Source organism: Rutidosis leptorrhynchoides, chromosome 10 (genome assembly GCF_046630445.1).
Source record: "Rutidosis leptorrhynchoides isolate AG116_Rl617_1_P2 chromosome 10, CSIRO_AGI_Rlap_v1, whole genome shotgun sequence".
NCBI classification, from domain to species: domain Eukaryota; kingdom Viridiplantae; phylum Streptophyta; class Magnoliopsida; order Asterales; family Asteraceae; genus Rutidosis; species Rutidosis leptorrhynchoides.
The window spans coordinates 306,144,472-306,167,991 of record NC_092342.1 but is presented as its reverse complement, the minus strand read 5'-3'; the positions used below and the strand labels follow the sequence as shown (position 1 = coordinate 306,167,991).

The following is a 23,520-nucleotide window of genomic DNA, read 5'->3' as shown; positions in this document are numbered from 1 at the left end:
TATTCTGGATGAATTGGGGATGAGTTCGTAGCCTGCTTAGTCATTGGAGACAAGAAGAAGGTGACCCCTTCCATCCACCACATTGCCTTCTTGGCGAAGAACCTGAAGCACTTACCGGCGAACCTATTCGAGACACCATTTTCTCTCTCATTTCCAGAGTGTCTCGTCACGATTATATATTATCTCAAATTCTAGATCTTATTCGTCCACTCGTCCGAACCGACAATCACCCCGGTGTAATAGAAAAAGTCAATGAGCTTCGCGCTCGGGTAGTGGCTTTGGAGAATGTGGTGCAAAGGTTACAAGCACCAGCAGCAGCAATACCACCATCAGCAACACCAACAGTACCATCACCACCAACAACAACAACATCCGCATCCCACACCTCAACATCACAATCTGTACCTCGAACATCAACGTCATACGCACCATAGATACCAAGGAATACCAACAACAAACGATGAAGTATTAATTCATAACTTCATCGAAGAAATATTCTGCAGAGAATATGTAGTGTCAAAAAGTTTTAGAGATTACTTATTCTAGTTCTATTTGTAAACCAGATGAATGAGCGAATAGAAATGATGAAATAAAACCCTGATCCGAATGGTGCACGATTTACAAGCTAGATCTGTTAGCAGCAACACCGTCAGTACCATCAGCATCGTCAGCATCAGCAGCATTTACAACAACCACAAGCTCCGCCAGATCCATAATCACCGCAAACATTATCACTAATCAACAACGCGTATATCGTATCAACGAGTTATGAAGTATTAACTCATTCCCTCTAAAGAAATTATATGTATATTTTATATATATATATATATATATATATATATATGAATTCTGAGATCAAAATAAATCTTTTCGTACTAAGCTATTACGTGTGAATCTTAAATGGTAGGTACTACTCGGTTAATTCATATTACTAAGAACCTCGGATGTTGCGTTTTGTCAAAAGGTATGTTGATTCAGATTATGCAGGTGATATGGATAAAAGTAAATCTACCACCGGGTATGTTTTCACACTTTGTGGTGGAACAGTAAGCTGGGTTTTAAAACTGCAGTCAGTTGTAACCACGTCAACAATAGAGGCAGAATATATAGCAGCTACTCAAGCTACTAAAGAGGCAGTATGGTTGAAGATGTTGTTGGAGGAACTCGGGCACAAACAAAAGAATATCACTCTATTTTGTGACAATCAGAGTGCCTTGCATCTTGCAAGGAATCCGGCATTTTGATTCAAAGACAAAGCATATACGAGTTCAGTATCACTTCGTTCGTGAGACAGTGGAAGAAGGAACCGTGGATGTGCAGAAAATTCATACTGACAACAATGTGGCTGATTTTCTAACAAAGTTAATCAACCGTGACAAGTTTATTTGGTGCCGTTCCTCATGCGGCATAACAGAAACGTAAGCAACATCATTGGCAAGGAAGGATTATCGTGTGAAGATTTATTGAGCTTCAATCAAATCTTCAAGTGGGAGATTGTTGAAATAATATTCAAAGATGGCATGTAGCAAAGTTTGAATCAGTGTGTTTGGTGCCTACAATTTGTGGTAGACAAATTAGACTTGTGAATATGCATTCACATCTTCACCAACCTCATTCCAAGTATTATAAATAAGGGCTTCATGCAAGCTCTTTAAATCATCTCAAAACACATTCTTTTCTCATCCTAAAACATTTCTCCATATTGTATACTAAAAAGGTTAATAGAGAGTTTGTGAGTTTAGTCTCCTAATTACAAGAGATATAAAAGATTTGTACTTATCCTTGTAATTAAAGAGAAGTGTAATTCATATTATTCTTATTAGTGAAACGTTTCTTTCCTTGCCCGTGGTTTTTACCCTTTTGGGGTTTTCCACGTTAAATCTCGGTGTCCTATTATTGTCGTTATTTCAATTATTACTAGCGGTTTGCTATAATTTGGTGTCGCTTTTCTCAACATCAACTATGAAATTGAAGGCCTTTGGCGTTGAAAGCAAATTTTGGAAACCTTTGACTTGCTTGGCTCGTAGAAACCATTTGACCTGCTTGGGGTTAAAAGTTAAAAAATGTTTTACTTGACCGGCTAGAAAAAAAACATAACCTGAATCGATCCGTTCATAAATAAAGGGTCATAATTCCATCTCATTATATTTGATCTGTGGTACAAGCTGAGTTTTGTTAGTGACATTACTAAGCAATGGTCTGGTGAGACTCATTACTATACAGTATATACACTACACATCTCTGTTCTTGGCATGGTATTTTTTTTCGCATAATCTTATTGTTCCATCTAATCTTTCATTTTGTTCATGGGATAAAATAATGTTGACTAAGTTTCAAGATTGTATCAAGATTATTTGAGTTCACAAGTCTTTTTTTTTTTTTATAACTTTCAGGAGTACTGACGTGGAAACTGCATACACGCCAACACCAAATCAGTTTCGTTTGAAGACATGTAAAATCTCACCTCATAGCAAATAACCTAAAGATGCAAACTTTTTATCACTCATTCTTGATTGTACAAGGTTTTCTTTGCATGTTATTAATAGATCCCAATTCATTTCATTTTTTGTGTAAGAAATTATAAGACACTTGGACGTTACCTATAATTCTGTAAACGAGTAAATGGATAAAGTTTTCCGCTACTCGAGGAAGGACATTATTTTTTTACTCATATGCCTATCCGTGTATCATGTGACCGATTGCTACCCAGAGAATGTAAATGTTTTCTTATTCAGATGTACACGAGTTATCTGGGTATCATGCGGCCGGAAACGGCCATTTTCCCCTGCATTTAAAATTTCTCAGAGATGAACATAAGAAGTTACAGTAATAAACAAGTACTGTAAAACTTTTCAGAGTTCTAGTTTGATCAGAAGGTACATATATATGTAATAAAGACTGAAGCTTAGTATCATTATCATACCAATCAAATGTTGACTGAAATTGCACAAATGTAAGACTTATGTTCATAATAATATAGATAGATGTTATTTTAAGCAAGTGTCAATCACTTGCTAGATTAATGTATGAGTCCAATTAAGGGTACCAGCATGTACAAATGTTTGAAACAACTTAGGCATCCCATGAAGCACAACATCCTTGAATTCTTTCCATTTTGGATCATACTTCACCAAACGACCTCCTCTATACTCCATCAATATCTCTCCATTCTTCAACACACACAAAACCCTAACCATCTTCTCGTTCATCGCTTCACGCCATATCCTATAATCATGACTCGGGACTTTTGCCAAATACGCACCGTGAATATCAAACTGCTTGGTCCACGAATCTTTCACGTCGTATTCCTTCATTACCCAAATCTCTAATTTCCCATACCCACACGACACAGCCACCGCCAAACACCCGTCAATCACTGCCAGATGATAGTTGCTCCGGTTAACCGGTTTGGTAACCAGTTTAAACTTTTCATCTTCCAGGTCAAACGATACAATAGTTCGACCTGGAAGCCGCCTCCCACCCAGGCGGCTCACCCAATGGAGCCGCCCATTAACCACAACCGCTTCTTTCGCTTGCCTATCGAGCTGATACGGCACTTTACCAAGACATCTCCACACGTTATCCGAATTCGGTTGACCGATGGTCAAAACCTGAACTTCGGATGTGGGATAACCCCTATAGTTTCGAATTAATCTACGTGGCGTCCTGTAATACACAATTCTAACAACTTTATACTCATTAGTAACCGGATTAAACCCGAACCCAAACACCACCTCCTGATCTTGAAACTGTCTAGGTTTAGGCAACTCTAGATGGTTTCTAGTAAACGGGTTAAACAAGTAAACCGGTTCACCGTACAACGAATCAGACAAACACAACAAGCCATTGCACGAGCCCATAACGTTGAATTCGGGCATTGAACCACAAAATGGTGTCGATATCTTTCGCACAATCTTGTTACCACTATGATCACCACCATACCCAACAAAATAAAGCTGGTTTCGAATCGGGTAATCACAATGGAACACCAAAATGGGGTCAGCTCGGTCTGCCACTTGGTGGTGCATACGTGGCAGCTCAGGGTCACGTGACAACATGTCGCATGACTTGCATACGAATCGAAATTGAATAAGTGATGATATGGGCAGCCTAGTAAGAATATCAAGAAGTACATCTCTAGGTAATATATCGAACCCGTTACACAACGGGTTCTCGATCAAGATCTCTTCTTTTTCTTCTTCATCTATGAGTTTTGGTTTTTTGTTTCTGGGCTCGTTTTGGATACTTGAATCCATGAACCCGGAAACAAGAAACCAATGAAGATGAAGAAGATGAAGAAGATGAATATGAGGAAATGGAGAAAAATAAGCAAAAGCAAAAAGATGCTTTTGACACTATGAGAGACGGAAGGCACAAGGAAAATAAGATATAATAGCTTCGAGGTATTTGAATATTATTGATTGATAGTAACAATGCAATGGTGAATTATACATTGTGCAGTGAATATTGTATGTTATATTATATTTAACGATGCAGGGCAATTTTTTGAATAAAATTGAAGTTTATGGGGTCCATCATTGAATAAAAATTTGTATGCATATGTGACAAAAGTCTACCTTTTCTCCATTAAAAACGGATGTTGGGACAAAAATTCAGGCTGAGAAGATAATGACCATATCATGATGCAAAATCACATATTGCATCTTTGTAAAATATATGGTATATATATATATATATATATATATATATATATATATATATATATATATATATATATGTTTATTTATGTATTGAGATTTCATATATAACAATTAGCAATGTTTAATCTTACCACCTTAAACATGGAGTATAAATACGAGTATTTCATAATTAGGAACGATAACGATAATTTTTGTTAACAAATCTCTTTATATCTTTGAATAGGTAAGACCTAAATAAACACATGCATAGATTACTTTTTACTTATGCAGTTATGCCATTAATCTTTTATGATTAATTAACCATTACCACGACATAGATGTGCCACTGTTATTCTCAAATTTAATGCTGTTTAATGTCTAATATTACAATATATACAGACAGATAAACATACATCATTTCTCTTTATATTTTAATTGACTTATATTATTACGTATCGATAATATGGAAAATGGTAGATTAGCATAGCAGGTTAAACAACTTTTTTCCTTTTGACAATTTATTTTATATGAAGGTGGGTTAGTAACGATCATGACTTTTATTTTTCCTTTATTTCAAAAGCTTTTATTCATTCACACCTAGATCAATAACTAGGTTTGACTTTATTGACTTTACAGCCTACACAACCTTTTTTCTTTTTTTTTAATTATTATAAAAATTAAAGAGAACTTTTTGAAATTGACAAATGGACCAATTATGTAAAAGGGTTATAGTGGCAAAGTGGGTTCTAACGTAAAACATTTGAATTATTAAGGTCTGTTTGAATTATTAAGGTGTTTTTGATAAAAATAAATGATTTAGAGCTGAATAAAGCCTATAACTAAAATTTGCTCTAAATGAAAATGAGTTGTTTATTAATCATGTTGAATAAACGATATGAATTGAGTAATATTATTTTATTAACGTGTTATATAAATAAAAGCTTCAATATAGTGTTGGTCAAATGTTCTGGATATGTTCTGAGGATATTACATAAAATTTAGGTGCTTAATGGTTAAAAGAGTGTTTCAGCTCTGAATAGTTCAACACTGAATTCTGAACCATTCAGCATAATATGTCATTCAAAAGTCAGAAAGAAACGCGCTGAATGTTGAATGGTTCAACATTCAGTGTTGGACGCAGCCTTAATCGCCTTCAAATTACTGTCATAACTCATATTATACTTTTTGCTCCTACAAAACTTTCAAATTGCGCCACAAGAATTATTCTATCAGTGAAGACTGTTGCATTTTTCCATAACAAACCAGCAAAATACCAAAACCCTAAATTTTGATGTTAAATTGTATTTCATGCATTAGAAAACTATACCAACGACTCCGAAAATTTGGGGAAACAAACACATTAGCCCGTGATCATGGATATGGTTTCGAGTGAGAATATTGACACCAATGTAAAACCTCACCATGTGGGATGTAGTAGACAATGTAGTATAATGAGAGACCTTCCACATGATCCAACACAAACAACAGCCTTATATTGGATCTTGTTTCATCATTTTCATATAAAGTTTATTTCCCTTGTCATATATATAAACCTCATCTGTTTCTCCTATTCATCTCTCTCTCTCTCTCTCTCTCTCTCTCTCTCTCTCTCTCTCTCTCTAACAATTTGCAGTATACAAAGATGTCACCTTTTCTGCTAAAGATTTTGCTCCTAGTCCTACTTGTTATGGTGGTATGTCCACAAACATCTAGTAAGTAAACCTAACTCAGTTCTCAATGTTATCTCAAGGTCCACAAGCTTCAAACTTTATAGATTTTTTGGTGTCTCAAGGTCCAAAAGCTTCAAACTTTATTAATATATTAAGGTGCTTGTTTTTATAAAAAATTTAAGTATATGTGTATGCAGAGTACAGACATGCACATTATATTATACAATAAGTAATAAAAAATGATAATAATTAATCTAAAAAACCTGCTAGTTTCAGTTTCTTATTCCATCTTCCACAATGCCCATGTGCATTTTAATCACTATAGCAAGTTAGCAACTGAACAATATATATAATGGACCCATTGATCCTGCAAGATCATAGCAGCCCCCTATCCATATTTAATTGACATACATTATTATATATTGGTGGGCCCACTGATCCTGCATCAACACAGACCCCCCAAAAGCAAGATGCATACTTGGTCATTAGTTTAAGTGTTTTATTACCAACTGTAATTTTTAATTACCTGGGGTTGAATTTTGGTAACTTCGTAGAAGGGGAATTCGAGCAATGGTGCATTGCGGATTCGCAGGCAACAGATGCAGAGTTACAAGCTGCAATGGATTACACATGTGGTGAAGGAGGTGCAGATTGTAGCAAGATTCAAGAAAATCAATCTTGTTATATACCAAACACACTAAAAGATCATGCTTCGTTCGCTTTTAATAGTTACTACCAAAAGTTTAAGCATATCGGTGCCTCTTGCTACTTTCATAGTGCTGCCATGACCACCGAAAAAGATCCAAGTAAGCACATCTTTCGTAATTCGTAGGCGTAAAAGTTTTAAACTAACTTAAGCGCTAAGTTTACAACCTTAGCTAACATTATGATCTAGACAGTCTAAGCCCATGTGGTTACAGAAAAGGTAACACCGGAAAAAGTATAATAATAATAATAATTATTATTATTATCATAGATCCTACACTTAGTTTAATTTAATCTTTTTTCTTGTGAAAGTTTATACAAGTCTAAAGAGGTTACCCATGTTATTCTAGTAACCTATTATTTATCTACTTTACTTTATAGTTTATTCCTATTCGTATTCCATATTTTAGTTACCATTCCTCCATCCTTTTGGCTGTCTTTTTAACCTTATATAAATATAGAAATACATATAAATATTAAAAATATAAAGTATGAAAAAAGCCATGCATATTTAATCATAACATGCTGTTTAAATAACTACTAATTTAAGATTTGATCTTTTGATTGGTTTTTTTATATTTATTATTGTCACAGGCCATGGTGCATGCCAATATGACTATAATCCTTGATGCAAAAGAAGACATATTATGAAAAGACAAGTTCCATACAAATGTTTAATTGTTTTCTTTATTTCATTTACCAAAGTGTTAAAAAATATCTCTGTTTAATACGGAGTAGTAACATAGAGGTACCTGCTAATATGAGCCACTTTACGCATTTCAAACTCCGTAAATTTTCTGCGTATCAATCATCATGCGGTAGTTTTAGAGTATGTTCTGTCTTGAAGGAATGCCACCGTATAACACCTGCAACATTAAAGACAACATTTTCATCTTTGACCAGTGTAACTATGATGTGAAAGACGCAACAAGAAAAACATTTGTAATAAATTGAAGCTATTGTTACAAGAACGGCCGCCAGGTTTTAAGTATGACAATCGTCCGTACAACTTTTATAGCATTAAGTAATTAAGCTCTTACTACAACAGCCAGAAGCAATCGTGTAATTTACTAACCGGCTAATTATCATCTCAAGAAAGATATTTATCTCTTGGCTAAGATGCTAAACACCTTCAAAATGTTAAAGTTTAAACTTTAATCAACAATGCACGAAATTCATAACTCGTTTCTTCCCGTTATTCCCTTATAGTTGAACCATATCTATGTTATACAATCAATAGAAACATTGGGCTGTTTACTTTTTTTTCTTCTTCTGAATTTGCCTCTGCCTCTGTTTCCATTTGCCTCTGTTTGGGAAAGGGTGTCCGATTCTATATCTCCTAAAAACAGACCAATTCTCAGATTAAGTGACAGATTAAGTGACAAAGAAACGCCAATTTTACTTATTGAATTAAGAGTTGTACAAAAACAGATTATTAAGTGGAAAGTAAACATGTTATTTAAATTATTATGGTTTATTTTTATATACTGCACCATTTAACACCCGGAAAATATTTGCAACTTGGCAAAGGTGATTAGCAACTAAATTAGTGCTTGGCACCTTTTGTTAAACATTCATCGGCTACATTGCATGACTTGGCTAAAGGAAATCATAGAATGCTTTGCATAAAGTTCATCACTTATTAAAGAATGCATTTTCTACCAAAATATACTAATAAATAGCATCAAGTACCAACTGTTTTTCACAGTCCTATGTAGCATATTCAGATAATGACAATGGATAACTTGAACAAAGCTCAAACCAAAACAAAATGTACTTACTTCACCGAGAATGCAAGAATTCCAGCAATTAAAAGCCCTCTAAACAAGGTTGGGAAAGACGCGAGATGGAGACGAGTCGGTCAAGACCTTAAAAGGTCAAGTCGGTCCAGACGGGGTCAAGTCGCTGTCGAGACGGACTTTGATCAAAGTTGATCTTAAATATAAATATTTCAAACATAAATATTTAAAAACAAATGATTTACGAATAAGATAATGTGGTGTTAGTTTAAATATAACGCACGCACGCTCGCACGCGCGCACACATATATATGTGTGTGTTTTATAATGTTTTCTATAATTATAGTGTATTTATAAATTAATCTTTAAGGGATACGAAGTAAGTCGGTGATTTTCCTAGCTAATTTTATATGAGCTAGGGATTTTTCATTAGCACAAGAACAAAGCCGGACAAAAAGTCGACAATTGACCGACGTGGCGACGTTGATCGAGTTTGACCCGACTTTTGACCGTTGCCCGACTTAGTATACGTTTTTCTTCGAATTGGGACGGGCTAGTCACCAAACCACCGCCGCAACTGCCGTCTGCAACCATGCCTCCAAACTACAACCCACAAGAAGGGGGGAAAACAGACAGTATATGAATCAATCTGCAACCCGTCATAACAGATTCAGGTCTTAAAAAGAATAATCAACGAATGTTAATTAATCTGTTCATATCATACTCTGATTCTGTATGTTCAAATCACATTATCGGTCTAATCACTTTCAAAACACATCAAACGTGTTACCAACAAAAAAAAAAAAGGGAACTTACAACGTTGGGATTTTTAGCTATAAGAGCACCAAGCAAATGCAGCTTTATGATTCAAATGGTAACCTCTTAGTGTAACAACCGCATCCAGGCACCTGCGAACTAAGTCACCAGCTGGAGCAAATAACTGCGAGTCACAACGAACGTAATGCTGAATATAAAACACGAATGCAGTAACCTATTGAATGGGCAATTTGATTTATGCAGTTTCAATTATGCAGAAATTTAATGATAATACAACTTTTAAGTCCTATAAAACCAGTTGTAACTCTACCATCTATATCTCTAAATACTTTCATTCCATTGTTACTATCAGTTTTTGATCTGTACATTATCAAATCTCATAACTTGTCAGAATCAATCTCGTAAAAACACCACTTAAGATTCTTCGTTAACCGTCGCACGAAGAAGCTCTTCGGGTGTAGCCGCAGGGTCAAGATCCCAACACCCATCTGGCAAGTTAACGCCTTGACCGTTTAACAACCAAGATGGTACCTGGTGCGAAAACCGCAACATTTCTCCCCTCGAAATCCACCGAACCGCATGCTCATCCGGGTTCCTTTTGTAAACCGTCTTGTACCAGTCTAACTTGACCAACGAAGCTACACGGACCCCATGTTCTTCAGAATAATTATCGACAACCTCCACCATTTCGTACTGATGAATCACTTCTTTTGGTGTTTTTCGGTTCCATTTTTCTGACCAATTTTTGTACACAGCCCAAATATCGCCTGTTTTCGGGTATATCCTAACACAACCACCTCTACCAACCTTATCTCGACCCAAAAGATGAGAAAATATGTTGATTTGGTCAACAACATCCGAGTGAAAAACCCTAAAACTTCCACAAGATTTAGTAAATCCGGATTCAATCCACTTCACAGTACCAAATTCAGTGTCGGTTTTTGAATTTAGGTAGCTGATATAAACCCGAAACGGTTTGACAGAAAGAATTTCACGAATCAAACAGTAAATACGAGGCATCTCGTCTTCTTCGTCATAAATCGCCCATATTTGTTTTGCCTTAAATACTTCCTCTGTTCTATATGTATCAAAATCATGAAAATCTGGGTCGGGGACGATTATCGTCTTTTTCGTCATGTTCCCGTTCTTTTCAGCTTTTGTAGCTAACTTTATTTCCCCCAACTTGGCTCGAATCACCGATCGTGCTTTATCGATTAACAATTTCCTAGAATCGAAAACAGGGTTAACCAAATAGGACCCGTTTAGTGCGTTATTTACACCTTCATCCAGTTCCATCATTGAAGCGGTGTCACCGTTTGTGGTCCGATGCGCATCTACGACATCAATGTTTCTTTTCTTACGGGGCCTAACAAGATGCTTCCCGTTCACTTTTGGAACAGAATTACACGCATATCCATTAGGGTCTGAAATACTAGACGTATTCCTCTGAAACGACAAATTGTAGCTGAACTCGGGCCCATTTGGGACACTAAAAACTGGTGAGCTGTAATTAGTTGCGTTGTACGAATGGTTTGTGAACCCGTTATTAGTTGTAGACCACGGGCAATATGCGACTGGAGCTACACCTGTTTCAATAGCATCAAAAACGCCACGACAGTTTTTACAAGTAAGCTGCTTATTCACATATTTTCGAAGATATTCATACTGGACGAAACAAGACGTGCACACGGTCCAAAACGTGTCTGAAACAACCCCAGAAGAAGACATGTTTGACCGGTCAACCGCAGCCAACAAGTTATAATTTCTCCTAACATCATACGATCTTCGTTTGGCATTATTGGATAAAACCGCCCATGCTTCTGACACGATCTTAAAGGCTTCATCAGCCCCAGTAGTCTTATTTTTGTCTGGGTGCAAAAGGAGAGCCATCTTTTTGTACTGTCGTTTTAGCACGTATCTCTTTGCAGATGGGTCCAATCCAAGAATTGAGTACAAGTCGATTTCACCATTTATTTTTGACTCGGCAGCTGCGTATATTTCAAAAGTAGCCACCATGTGCGCAATACCCTCCAATTGGGGACATAAAGCTTGAGCCTTTATAGCAGACCGTTTGGCACCTGCATAATCTTTAGCAGCAAATAGCTTCTCTGCAATTTCTTTAGCTTTAATAGCTTCTTGTATGTTCAATTCCATCTCAAAAGGCGTAATGCGTACCAGATCCTGTAAGAAGGTTCCAACTTTCAATAACCAAATAAACTGATACTCCGTATCATGCTAAATCCATATCCATATTCAAAGAAAAAAAATAAAATGTTTAATTGCTACTCCAATATCTTAAAAGTCCACCTGATAGTCACAAAACAGAGGATCGCGTATAGCATTATTATTGTTAATTTGATGACTTTTACAGACTGAAAAGTAATGCAATTTTCAAAGTACTAAAGACATGTGAACTCAAGAAACATTAATCAAACCTGGTAAAAGATTGAAGCTCGCTAACAAAAAAAAAAATCACTAATTTTATAATCGGATATCTCAAAAAGATAATAAATATACAGAGCCTAAGAAAGATGAGCTTCAATTAGCATTAATTCAACAAAAATTTAAATGGCTATCTAGTTTTTGGTATCTAATTGGGAATCTTGCAATAATAATGCTTGATCACTAATCACTTAATTACATACTTGATCTTCAACAAAATTCAAATTCTCATGTAAACAGTAAAATTAAACAAGATTACCAGCTAAAAACTAAATTCAGAATCAGTCAAAAAGATTCAACATAATATAAAAATGACAATTAACTAAATTCATCCAACCAAAACCCATAACAATTCAAGCATAATCTCTAACAAGCATAGTAATATAAACTCAATTTAGGAAAAAGATCAAATATTTATCATTCTAAAACCCTAACTCAATTGTGTTACACAATTAACACTACATACAGAGCAGAATGAAGTAAACTTACTTAAATTCGCATCTTCCGCAATTCGATGTCAACTAGATCCCAAATCAACCGCTGAATTGGTTTTGATTAGTTCCAAGTGGGTAGCTTTTTGTAAATCTTGAAAAATGAAAAAGGTGATAAAAAATGAAAATTTGGCCCTGATTATACAAACAGAATGTGTATTGCTTATTTATAACAAAATTAAAGAACAGGGTATTGATCAAGTTTAGGACTTGAGATGAAAAAACGATGATTTGAGGCAAATCGCCGACCATATATAAGATGCGTCATGTCATCATATTGATAAGTATGTTTAGGTTAGTAGTAATAACAATTTAATATGATCATGTAATGATTTCGTAGTGAAAGTTCTAATTGAAGCTTTAAGGTTTTGTTAAGATGTAGTCTTTTCCAAAGCATAGATTTTTTAATAAAGAATATTGTACAATCCTTAATGCATTGTATACAAGTGAATATATGTGGATAGTTTCGAATTTAGAAGTTTGGGGTTTGGGAAAAAGTTGGTTGCTTTTGGTTCATGTGATAAAAGGGAAGTAAAAGTGCGCATGTGTGCATGATGCGCACTCAGGGGGTGGGGTAGTGTTGTTTGGTAGTGAGGAAAAGTGAAGGTTTGGTTTTGTCCAACGAGGATCTGAGAGAGTGAGAGAATTAGGGTGCCGTTTGTTTACCTCTTAAAGGAATAGTTCAGCACTGAATGCTGAACTATTGAACATTCAGTGCGTTTTTTTCTGACATTTGAATGATATATGGTGTTGAATGGTTCAGTATTCAGCTCTGAACCATTCAGAGATGAAACACTCTCTTAACCATTAAGAGCCTAAATTATCTATAATATTCTCTTGAAATCATATCCTGATCACCTAACTAACAGCTATATTGAATTTTTTTTATTCATATCACACGTTTATAAGGTAGTTATATTCAGTTCATATCGTTCATTCTAAATAATTATCAAACAGCTTATTTTCATTCAGAGCAAACCTTATTCAGAGGCTCTGGACCATTCAGATTCTGAATCATTCAGCACTAAATCATTCAGTTTTATCAAACGCATCTTAAGAGACCATAAAATAAGCTTTCTTTTGGAAGTTGAGGGTTTTGTGCGTTTGGTAACTAAATTAGTATCTCATGTTATACAACTATCTTGGTAGTATTAGTTTTTGTTTTGATTAATTCTTAACAAAATGATTCATATAATTATGATTATGATGAATGTTAAATCGTTAAGTATTCAACACTTTTTGTTTGTAACGTCTTAATGACAAGTGATATCGAATGAAATAATAATTTATGTTGAATCATTTAAAGTTGAAATTATCCTTAATCATTACACGTATATCTTTGAATACTCTCCTTAAATTATATAGTAAACGACAACAACAACAACAACAATACTCAATCCCGCACATACATGGTATGTGGATGTGAGAATATAAACAATCCTTCATTTATCTTAAAATATAAGAGAAATCGTTTCTCCACTCACGTGTAGAGATAGAATTCAAATTGTATCCGATCAATCCTAAATTAAGTTATCACTTAATTAAGGATTGAGTGCAATAATAAGATGGATGATGGGATGTTTGATGATTATTTTGGGCCTCGATGATCGTCTTTCACTTTAACAATCAAGTGATCAACCACCCCGACCCGGTCCTGATTGTCAATTAGCATGATTCACCTTAGCGGAATGCAGAAATCCCTTGGGCAAAATCACAAGTGAAAATCACGAAGGCTAGAGCAAATGGCAGAGAATCAACAACCTATAAATGAGAGGCCATGCTCTCTATTTATAGTATTCGAAATATCCGCGGTCTGCGGATTGCTTAACTATCCGCGGAAACTTAGCGGATTAAACCGCGGTCTTTTATTAAGGCGGAAACATAACCGCTATACTTATTTTCAGCGGATATTTCACACCTTATAGTTCGCGTAACTTCTGCTTTTGACCTTTAGCCAATAAAATATACATATACAATGCTATGTATATGATCAAGTCCCCCCAGTTTATTATAATACATTTCGCGAAGCAGATATATCATGATAAACTCTATAAATAAAACCGTGCTACCTTAAAATATATTCGCAAGTGATTTTTTTAATAATAATTTTTTACCACCAAATTATTACCGTTTATTGTAGCAATTAGAACTCACAATTACAACGGTAACTTTGCAAAGCTGTCAAATCAGAAACGCTGTAACGGCTAGAAAATTACCGTTTACACGTTGCGGTAATTTTAGCCGTTTAAGAGTAATCATTACCCTTTCGACTTCCTCGCCCTAATTTCAATTATAAATAGCTGGTAAACTCACATAAAAAACTTTACGCTTTCTTCTTCAATTGCTTATTCAATCAAACGCTCCTATTCATACGCGTTTATTGCAATTAATCGATTCAACCCCAATAACGTTTCAATACAACAGCCGATTTAATTATATCATTGAAAATGGCATCCTCATCTACTACTAACACTCCCGGCGCCTTCGTGTCATATATGACGGAGGCAAAAATCCAAACCCTGCAGCAGTATTATCTACTGCTTGCACAATTTTCACCCACCGCCCCATCAGCGGAGGATAGGGCGAATGCTCCGCCCAAGGGAATGATTACTATATATGAGGCTGCCATTTCACATGGCAATCTACGCCTTCCTCTTACTCCCTTCTTTCACAGAGTATGCGAATACTACAAGGTTGCAGTGGCACAACTGCATCCGAACGCGATTAATAAAATTGTGTTATTCGAGATGTATTGCAAAGCACTGAATGAGCAGCCACTACTTAACACCTTTCGCTCTTTTAATAGCCTTACTCCTTAAGATAAGGGGTGGTATTCCTTCCGCAGTCGTCATGGCGTGATGACTTCCCCCAAGGATTCTATTGAAAACTGGCGCAGTTCCTTCTTTTTTATTAATAACACTGCCCACGTTGATAGCAACATACCCAAAGCATGGTGCACCGAAATGGACGCAACTGTAAATGACAAGGTCACCCCGGATGACCTTGAACAAGATTTACTGAAAACAATCAAGAACGCAGGCTTGATTATGCGGGCCTACTCCAACGTGCCGCTTTATATTGGCGGAGTATCCATGTACTGGCTATGGGGCAACTGCAACGCGCTTTTAGTCGACGCCGCCAACAACGGTATATTGCTTATACTTTTATACAAATACATATTACATATTACCCTTGTAATTGCGTAACGTTTTGCGGTACTATGTTGCAGAGATTGACCTTGAGCTGGTAATGAGGTCAACATACATCACTGGGATTAAACCAGCACGCCGCTTAAAAATCGGAGACGGCGAGATTATTCCCATTGATGAACCTATTATCAATACACTTACCATTCCTGGTGAAGACCGCGAAAAGCGAAAAGCGACAGAGGGAGCTACAACTCCTCGCAAAAGATGCAGTCGTTCTTTTGCTGAACAAGAAACGAGTAAGCAAATTTCAAACCATGTGATTATTTATATTGCATTGTTATCTTAACCGCACTAATTTATTTTATTCGCTTATCTCTTTTTAGTTATGCTTTCAGACTCCCAGGTGAGGCCAGGCCGCTATACAACATCACCGAGAATATCCCCGAGGTCATTTTGAAAGAGCCCGACAATGAAGACTTAAGCCTTCCTTCTGAAGCTGAAACATCCCATCAAGAAGAAGAAGAAGATGCTGATGAAGCTGCAGAAGCAGAACAAGCCAACCGGTTATACCGCAAACTCTGCAAATTCATCCCCAAAAACACACAAGATGAATACCGCAAACTGACTTTTCCTCAAGCCGAGAGACAGCGACTCCACAATTGCTATAACGTGATTTGCCTAGCCATCGACAACGTTGAGCGCTTTAACGAGATATTCGGTGAATACGAAAAGCAGGTTAAAATTGCCAATGCGCAACAAAGAAAAGCGCAGAAACTTGAGGCCCAACTTAAAAAAAACTGCAGAGGAAAACGCGAAGCTCAAAAAGAGAGCGGAAAATGCTGAGGAACAATTCGCTCAACTCATCAAATACCTTCCCGAACTCGGCGACAAAATCATGGATTCGAAACCAGTAACTGAGAAGTTTCGAACATACGCCCAAGCATCCAAACTCGTTACTCGTTGCGAGTGGTATGATCTGCTTTGCGAACTTGGCGATCTTTCCCAACCACTTCCCTCGGACATGGCCATTGAGATATGTGCAACCGATGATGCCAGCGAATCACTAGCCGCAGCGAAGAAGGAGGTTGAGAAAGTCACCATACCAGCTTTAGTAGAGCTTAGCCAACGCGAGGGCGTTACGTTTGAAGATATTAAAGCGCTCGATCTTTAAAACATCTTAAGTAGATTGTAAATTGTAATCCCGCAATGTATAGATTGCGTTTTTTGTAAATCCACGCGCTTGCACAGCGTGTTTATTAATGAAATGATTATATTTCGCAATTGCAACTTGTTTTACTTATATAGCGCTTTACTTTATCATATATTCATAATTCAGACTTGCCCTTTGCAATTTTCACATTCGATATTGTGCACATAACAAACGCGTACTTATGCGAAAAAATCTTCTATTCATTATGAATCTTCTAAGTCCTACAAATCGATCCTTAGGCAATTTTTAGCATTGCGAAGCACCTAATTGTTGGCAAGATCAAACACTTAGGAAATTTATCCTTTCGCAACATTCGCTACTTAACACAAGTGGGCAATTTCATCACTTGGTTTTAAACATACAATTTCGCAATGAAAATTCGTATTATTATAACACTGTGCAGGCCATATTTTAGCGAAGATCATGCCATTTTATTAAAAATATCTGCGGATCTTTAATTGTATTTACACAAACATTAATTTAGTGTCATGAAAATTAAGCAATTGTATTCTGCAAAATAATCACTACGTGTGGCCACACGCAGTGTTTTCGCTTTGTATAGAAACAACCACTAATACTGAAACTAATATTGTTTTATTCAGCAGTTTTTCGCAATACAAATTTCAGAAAACAAAAATAGCAGATCAATCATTGATCAAACTTGACTAAGCATTCAAACTTTCTATTACAAAGATTTGCACTATTCAGAATGGACTGAATGCCCCTCAACACCCATACTTACACTTGCCATAATCATAGCACAGAATAACTCTTCTTCCGCAGAAATTAGTTTGCCAACTCCCTTATTAGCAAAAACTTTAACCATGCCATGTATAGTAGAAGGAATTGCGCCAAACATGCGCAAAGCAGTGCGCCCAAGAATCATATTGAATCGCGATTGATTTCGCATTATGTAAAGATTCAATGAAGCTTGGCGCCTTAGCGACTCATCACAATCATCAAAAAGTTCAATTTGCAATTCCAACTGATCTATAGGCCAAGTTGACTCTCCTGAAAATCCAGCAAGTGAAACCGCAGTAGGTTTCATCAAAGCTTGAATATTTGCAGGCAATTTGCTAAAACACTTTTCATACATAACATCTACACTGCTACCAGTGTCAACATGTACTTTCATAATTACAATGCCGGTATTCGCAATGCGGCATGAAACTACTACTGGTTTGTCAACATCCGCAGTCAGACTTGCAGGAGGAAAAGTAATAGAAGGACATTTCCAACTTACAATTTGTTCAGATATTTGAAGTACCGACATGTAGTGACCCGACAAAATCGTCATTGGCGGCGCCGTCTACTTGGGTCCCATTACGTGATCATAAGTCTTTAATATGACGTTTGACCAAAATATGTCACATTCATTACAAATGTAAAGATGTTTCAAGTTTACAAAAGTAGTTCAACAACTAGTGACGTTACAACGTTTTACGTGCAAATGAAACCTATGCGACACAGTGTAAATGTAAAGTCAAAAGATGCTTCATGTATGCATGTATACTCGACATCCAAGCAAGTATCAAAATAGTGAGCGGAAGCATGTAACATATATCGTTCAAGGACCTGAGAAAAACATAGAAAATCTGTCAACGAAAACGTTGGTGAAATCATAGGTTTAGTAAGTGCGTACGTAAGTAAGTTAAACCACAAGATTTATAACGTTGAAGTAATAGTAAGAACATTCTAAAAGTTGTTATCACGAGCACCCAATTATCAATGCTTAACTAACGCTACCCCATCACATATAGTGTTAGAACATACACTGTTTCTCGAAAATATATTTCATCCGCATAACGGTAGCGAACCGTCCGAATGAGGGTTTGTCAAACCCATATGGCCATACAACATAAGTTCTCGCTTACACCCGGCAAGTGTAACTAATGATAATCAAATTGAGGATTTTGTTCTAACTCGTACGTAGAATGTTTGTTTTCGTACTTGTGTTCACTTTGTTAATCGAAACGTTTATGTTTTTCTCATCCCAAATGTAAGTTTAAAAGAGTAAAAGTGGGACTATGATCTCAACTTGAGTGCACGAGTAATAAAGTACTTCACAAGTAAACGTGTGCAAGGAAAATTGCTAGTCTTGACCTAAACAAGTAGGTTGTATCAATAACGGTAAACACGATTGGTCAAAGTTGTTCAATTAGTCCTATGGCTCGTTACGACTCGATTAATTAGCATGTGAATCAAATTTTTCAAGTTTCATGCCAGATACAAGTATAAGAGCAAGTTAGAATGATTGCATAAGTAATTGGTTAAGTTTGATCAAAAGTCAACTTTGGTCGGGTCAAAGTCAACGAAAAAGTCAACACATTCGGGTCGGGTCCCGAACTATTTTTCTGAGATTTTTAATCATATATAAGCATGTTAGAACAAGTTACATGTGAATCGGAGGTGCGTAGCATAGTTAGAATTAAATGGTAAACGGCCAACCAAATCAGAACCTGGTAGTTCATCTGGACGGCGTCCAGATTAGTGCACAGACCTGCTTTGCTGAAAACACACAAGTGCACGAACCAAACTTCAAACAATCACATTTTATGATCCGCAAACAATCAAAATATGTATCTTATATCATCGGAAAGGTATTTTGACGAGGAACGCAACTAAGCACATTTTATCAATCAATTTAACATTTACATCAACCAAAATCGCATTAAATGCTCACCATTTATTACATTCAAGTCCATTAAATGCGTTTCATGATTCAGGCAACCAATTTACATGTATGATATGTCGTTTCGAAGGTAATTAAACACACATTGCAACTAAACACTTATCAACAACATTTCATAGCATTTAATGCATCAATGTTCATAATCAAGCCTATCAAACCCTAACCCAAATCACCAAAACAATAATCCTGTTAATGAAGTTTCCTTAATCAACCTACACATCAAAATGAAGCTAGTGATGCTAGTAACACATTTAATACATGAACTTTTAACATTTAACAACATTTAAGCAACCAAATCACAATATCAACACACCAACTTTCAAGTTCATGCTAGTTACTTAAAATAACAAGATCGAGTATACAAATTATATATTCATGTTAGTCTTGAGCCATAGACACTAATTAACACTTTTATATGTCAAAATTATCAAGAACACAAAATCTAGTGTTTTTAGAAAGTTACCCAAACTTGATGAAATCGGTATGGAATCGAAGAGGAAGATGCAAGGATTCCAAATATGTAATTTGTTTGAATTGATGTTTGTTAGATCTTGAATAGATGATGAATCTTGTTGAGTGAGTTGAGAGAAAATGGAAGTATCAAAAGTTAGAAAGGGAGGTGAATGGACGAGTGGAGGAGAAGGGTTTGACTAGTTGACCTAGTCAAACCTTTTGTCTTTTGGCAAGTTTAGTTCCTCAAGTTTCAAAGCGGGTGCGTGAATTACCTAAACGAGATAATTTAAAACGCGTTTTAATGGAAGATGTTATAATCATATAACGGACTTTAAATAATTAAAAGGAAGGTAAACGGAAAAAGGCGTGATGTTACACGACATTTCGCCTTGCACTTCCACCACATTAATGACCTGAATTTCGCGCTGATTTTCTTTCTTACTTTCCATTTTCACCCCAAGATTTTTTACCGCGGGAGCTTTTCGCTCAGCTACATTTGGCACTTACGAAGCATTGGTTTCTGCAGGCAATATAATCGCGTTCGCAGTACTTGCAACACCTTGCGCGATCAAATGATCCAACTTGCCTTGCTTATACGCCTCCGCGATCAGTTCCGCCAAATCTCTGCAACGATTGGTGTCATGACCATAATCATCATGGAAAACACAAAATTTAGACCTATCTCGCCTGCTATTCTCCTCTAAAGGTTGCGGATCAGGAAAAGACTTAGCAACTCTTTCCTGTAACAAAATTTCCTTAGGCGTCTTTGTTAGCATTTGAATGATATTGAAAGACTCATTATTCCATTTTCGCGAAGAATACCGATCTCGACGGTTATAACTATGGTTATCATTTTGGCCTTGAAATCTATCATTGCGCGGGTAACCACCGCCGCCATTTTGCCGCGGATAACCAGAACCACGGTAATTATCGCCGTTGCCATCGCGATAAGAATCATTGTTATCCCGCCAACTTTTGTCCTTACCCCATCCACATGCAGGGGTTATAGTACTATCTTCTCCACCTCGAAGATAATCATATGTCTCTTGTTGAACTTTAGCAAAAGTTGGCGGGACATCTCTTCGCAATCTTCGCACAAGCGTTGGATGTGGTTGTGGATTAATAGCATGCAAGAATCCAGAAATTTTTTGATCTTCATTCCGACTTGGTATCTTCTGGCACTCGTAAATGTATCGCGTAAGTAATGCTTTCAAAGTTTCCTTATTACCCTGCTTAATATCATGACATTCTATATGTGTCTTCTTCTGCGGTAAAAGATTCTGAAAATGCAACAAAAATTTATCGCGAAGATCAATGAAGCCAATGATACTGCGAGCTTGCAGGCTATGGAACCACTCCCTAGCGGATCCTTACAAGACCATAGGAAATACCATACACGCAACCGGTTCATCCCAATTATAGGTGCTTACCACACCTTCAAATCGCTGCAAAAAGTCCAAGGGGTCAGTTAACCCTGAATAAACTCCCAACGTCGCTGGCACAATAGGCGGTGTAACAATTGGATAATCAGAAATATGTTGGACAAACTTGTCTGCAGCAGTGGTAATTTCAGTCGCCTTTTTTGTGCGAGTATCAGTATTATCCGCGCGAAACTTGACGATCATATCTTGCGAAAAATTCGGTTGTTCAAACTTATGTTGCATTGATGTCACGACCCGGAAAATTTCGACTAATTTTAAACCAAATTCTTGATACGATCTTATATCTTTGACACGATAAGCAAAGTCTGTTAGGTTGAATCTCAAAAATTTTGAACTATTTCATACATTCAGTTAATTTTCGACCATTCCCGACGATTCACGAACAACTATTCGTAAATAGATAACATATATATTTAAATAGGTATTTATAATTTGAAATATAATTTAGAATATTATATAATATGATTATTAGGATTTATATTGTAACATGAATAAAATGCGATGTAATGGAAACTCTATTTAAGAATAAATAGATATATATATATAAATATGTATATAAATATTACTCGTAAGTATATAAAATTTGTATTAAATCTATTTGTTTAATAATATAATTGTTTTAGTAATTAAATTTGCTATTCTAAAACTGTTTATATATAGAAAGGGAATATAAATGATTTCGATGCTTAATTAGTAAACGTCAGTAAAATTTCGATTTACATTTCGTTAGCGTTCATATAGATTTAATATAAGTTTATGAAGGATTAAGATAAAAGTTGGACTGTAAATAAATTACGAAAATTTTATATTTGTTAAAAATATTTTTACATTTTTAATTTTAAATATTAGTACTCCGTACATATAAATTGGAACAGAAAATAAATATTTATCTAACCTTTTTAATCAGGTTTCAAACAGGTAATGACTGAAATAATAAAATATATACTTAACCTAAAAATTTGGGATTTTTAGGAACAACTTTATACATTAACTGTTTAGCAATAGACACGATATTATACCATACAACTTAAATATCTAATGAATAAATCCAAGAGTCTGGTGGCTTAACTATTTAATTATTGTTTCCCATTCATGTTTCATGTCACCCGTGTTTCAAGTGATTGATGATATGTTATAATATATTATTATTATTATTATTATTATTATTATTATTATTATTATTATTATTATTACTATTATTATTATGATTCTTATTCTATTTATATATTATATTATATTATCTATCCGTATATTTTATGTGTATATATGCTAGCATATACAGATACATATAGAGGCACCATATATATGAACAAACTTGATCACCGTTTCCACCACACACCACCTTCACTTGCAAAGTACTTGTTACTCCTTAAACCACACCACCTTCTATCATATAAATGCCACCACCGTCCCTACTGATCAAACCTAAACCAAACACCCATTTAACTCATCGTGAGCACCACATGTAACCAATCGAAACCACCACCTTGTTTCCCTTTTCGATCACCATACACCAACCATCACCTCACCATCGAACCCACCCTCTTGCAAACTATCGTCAACCACACCCATTGAACCCATTTAATCGAACAACCTGTTGCATCTAATCTGCTCTTTATTTCTGTTTTGAAAACGAAGATGAACCCATCACTGTTCATCATCACCTTATGTCTTCTTTCTATCCAAGACCCATATCACCACCTCCGACACCTACAACTCCTTGTCGACTGTAGCTACTATGCTTTCTGTTTCTGTTTTATTTCGAACAGACCCATACATCCATCACTGTTACTGCTGCATTTTGTTGTTACTTTTCTGTTTCAATCGACAAGACAACCACTCTACAACCACCACAAACCGCCACCATCACTAATGAACTGCAGCGGCTGCTACGTAGGTTCTTATTTCTAATTTTAACGGTCCCAAAGAACCACCAACCTACAACACATCGTGCTACTGCAGCTGCAATAACTGTTCCTATTTCAAATACAGTTAAAGATGATCATGATGGCGAGAAGATGATGAACCCAGTGAAGGGTAATGATGATGATCCTGATAATACCGTAGGATTGATGAAGATGTACGATGGTTAAGGTGATGAATATCGAGG

At 36.0% G+C, this 23,520-nt stretch overlaps 3 protein-coding genes across 4 annotated transcripts; 1 reads left to right on the top strand and 2 right to left on the bottom strand.

The window, feature by feature from the left end:
- Window positions 1–2,809: 2,809 nt before the first annotated feature.
- LOC139871681 (F-box protein At3g07870-like) lies at window positions 2,810–4,286 on the bottom strand. Its single transcript, XM_071859409.1, has one exon. It carries the CDS (start codon window positions 4,254–4,256, stop codon window positions 3,015–3,017), a length of 1,242 nt encoding a protein of 413 aa, XP_071715510.1. The 5' UTR covers window positions 4,257–4,286; the 3' UTR covers window positions 2,810–3,014.
- A 1,996-nt stretch (window positions 4,287–6,282) lies between these two features.
- Window positions 6,283–7,919, top strand: LOC139871683 (major pollen allergen Ole e 10-like). Its single transcript, XM_071859410.1, has 3 exons — window positions 6,283–6,352; window positions 6,865–7,116; window positions 7,610–7,919. Exons 1-3 carry the CDS (start codon window positions 6,283–6,285, stop codon window positions 7,642–7,644), a joined length of 357 nt encoding a protein of 118 aa, XP_071715511.1. The 3' UTR covers window positions 7,645–7,919.
- A 1,304-nt stretch (window positions 7,920–9,223) lies between these two features.
- On the bottom strand, window positions 9,224–12,700 carry LOC139871680 (uncharacterized). 2 transcript variants are annotated; one of them, XM_071859408.1, is made up of 4 exons: window positions 12,463–12,700; window positions 10,063–11,712; window positions 9,571–9,694; window positions 9,224–9,357 (listed from the first exon to the last, which is right to left on the bottom strand). In XM_071859408.1, exons 2-3 carry the CDS (start codon window positions 11,683–11,685, stop codon window positions 9,584–9,586), a joined length of 1,734 nt encoding a protein of 577 aa, XP_071715509.1. In that variant the 5' UTR covers window positions 11,686–11,712; window positions 12,463–12,700; the 3' UTR covers window positions 9,224–9,357; window positions 9,571–9,583. The 2 variants fall into 2 exon arrangements, with proteins under 2 accessions (XP_071715509.1, XP_071715508.1); XM_071859407.1 differs by lacking the exons at window positions 9,224–9,357; window positions 9,571–9,694 and having other exon boundaries at window positions 9,832–11,712.
- Window positions 12,701–23,520: the final 10,820 nt, after the last annotated feature.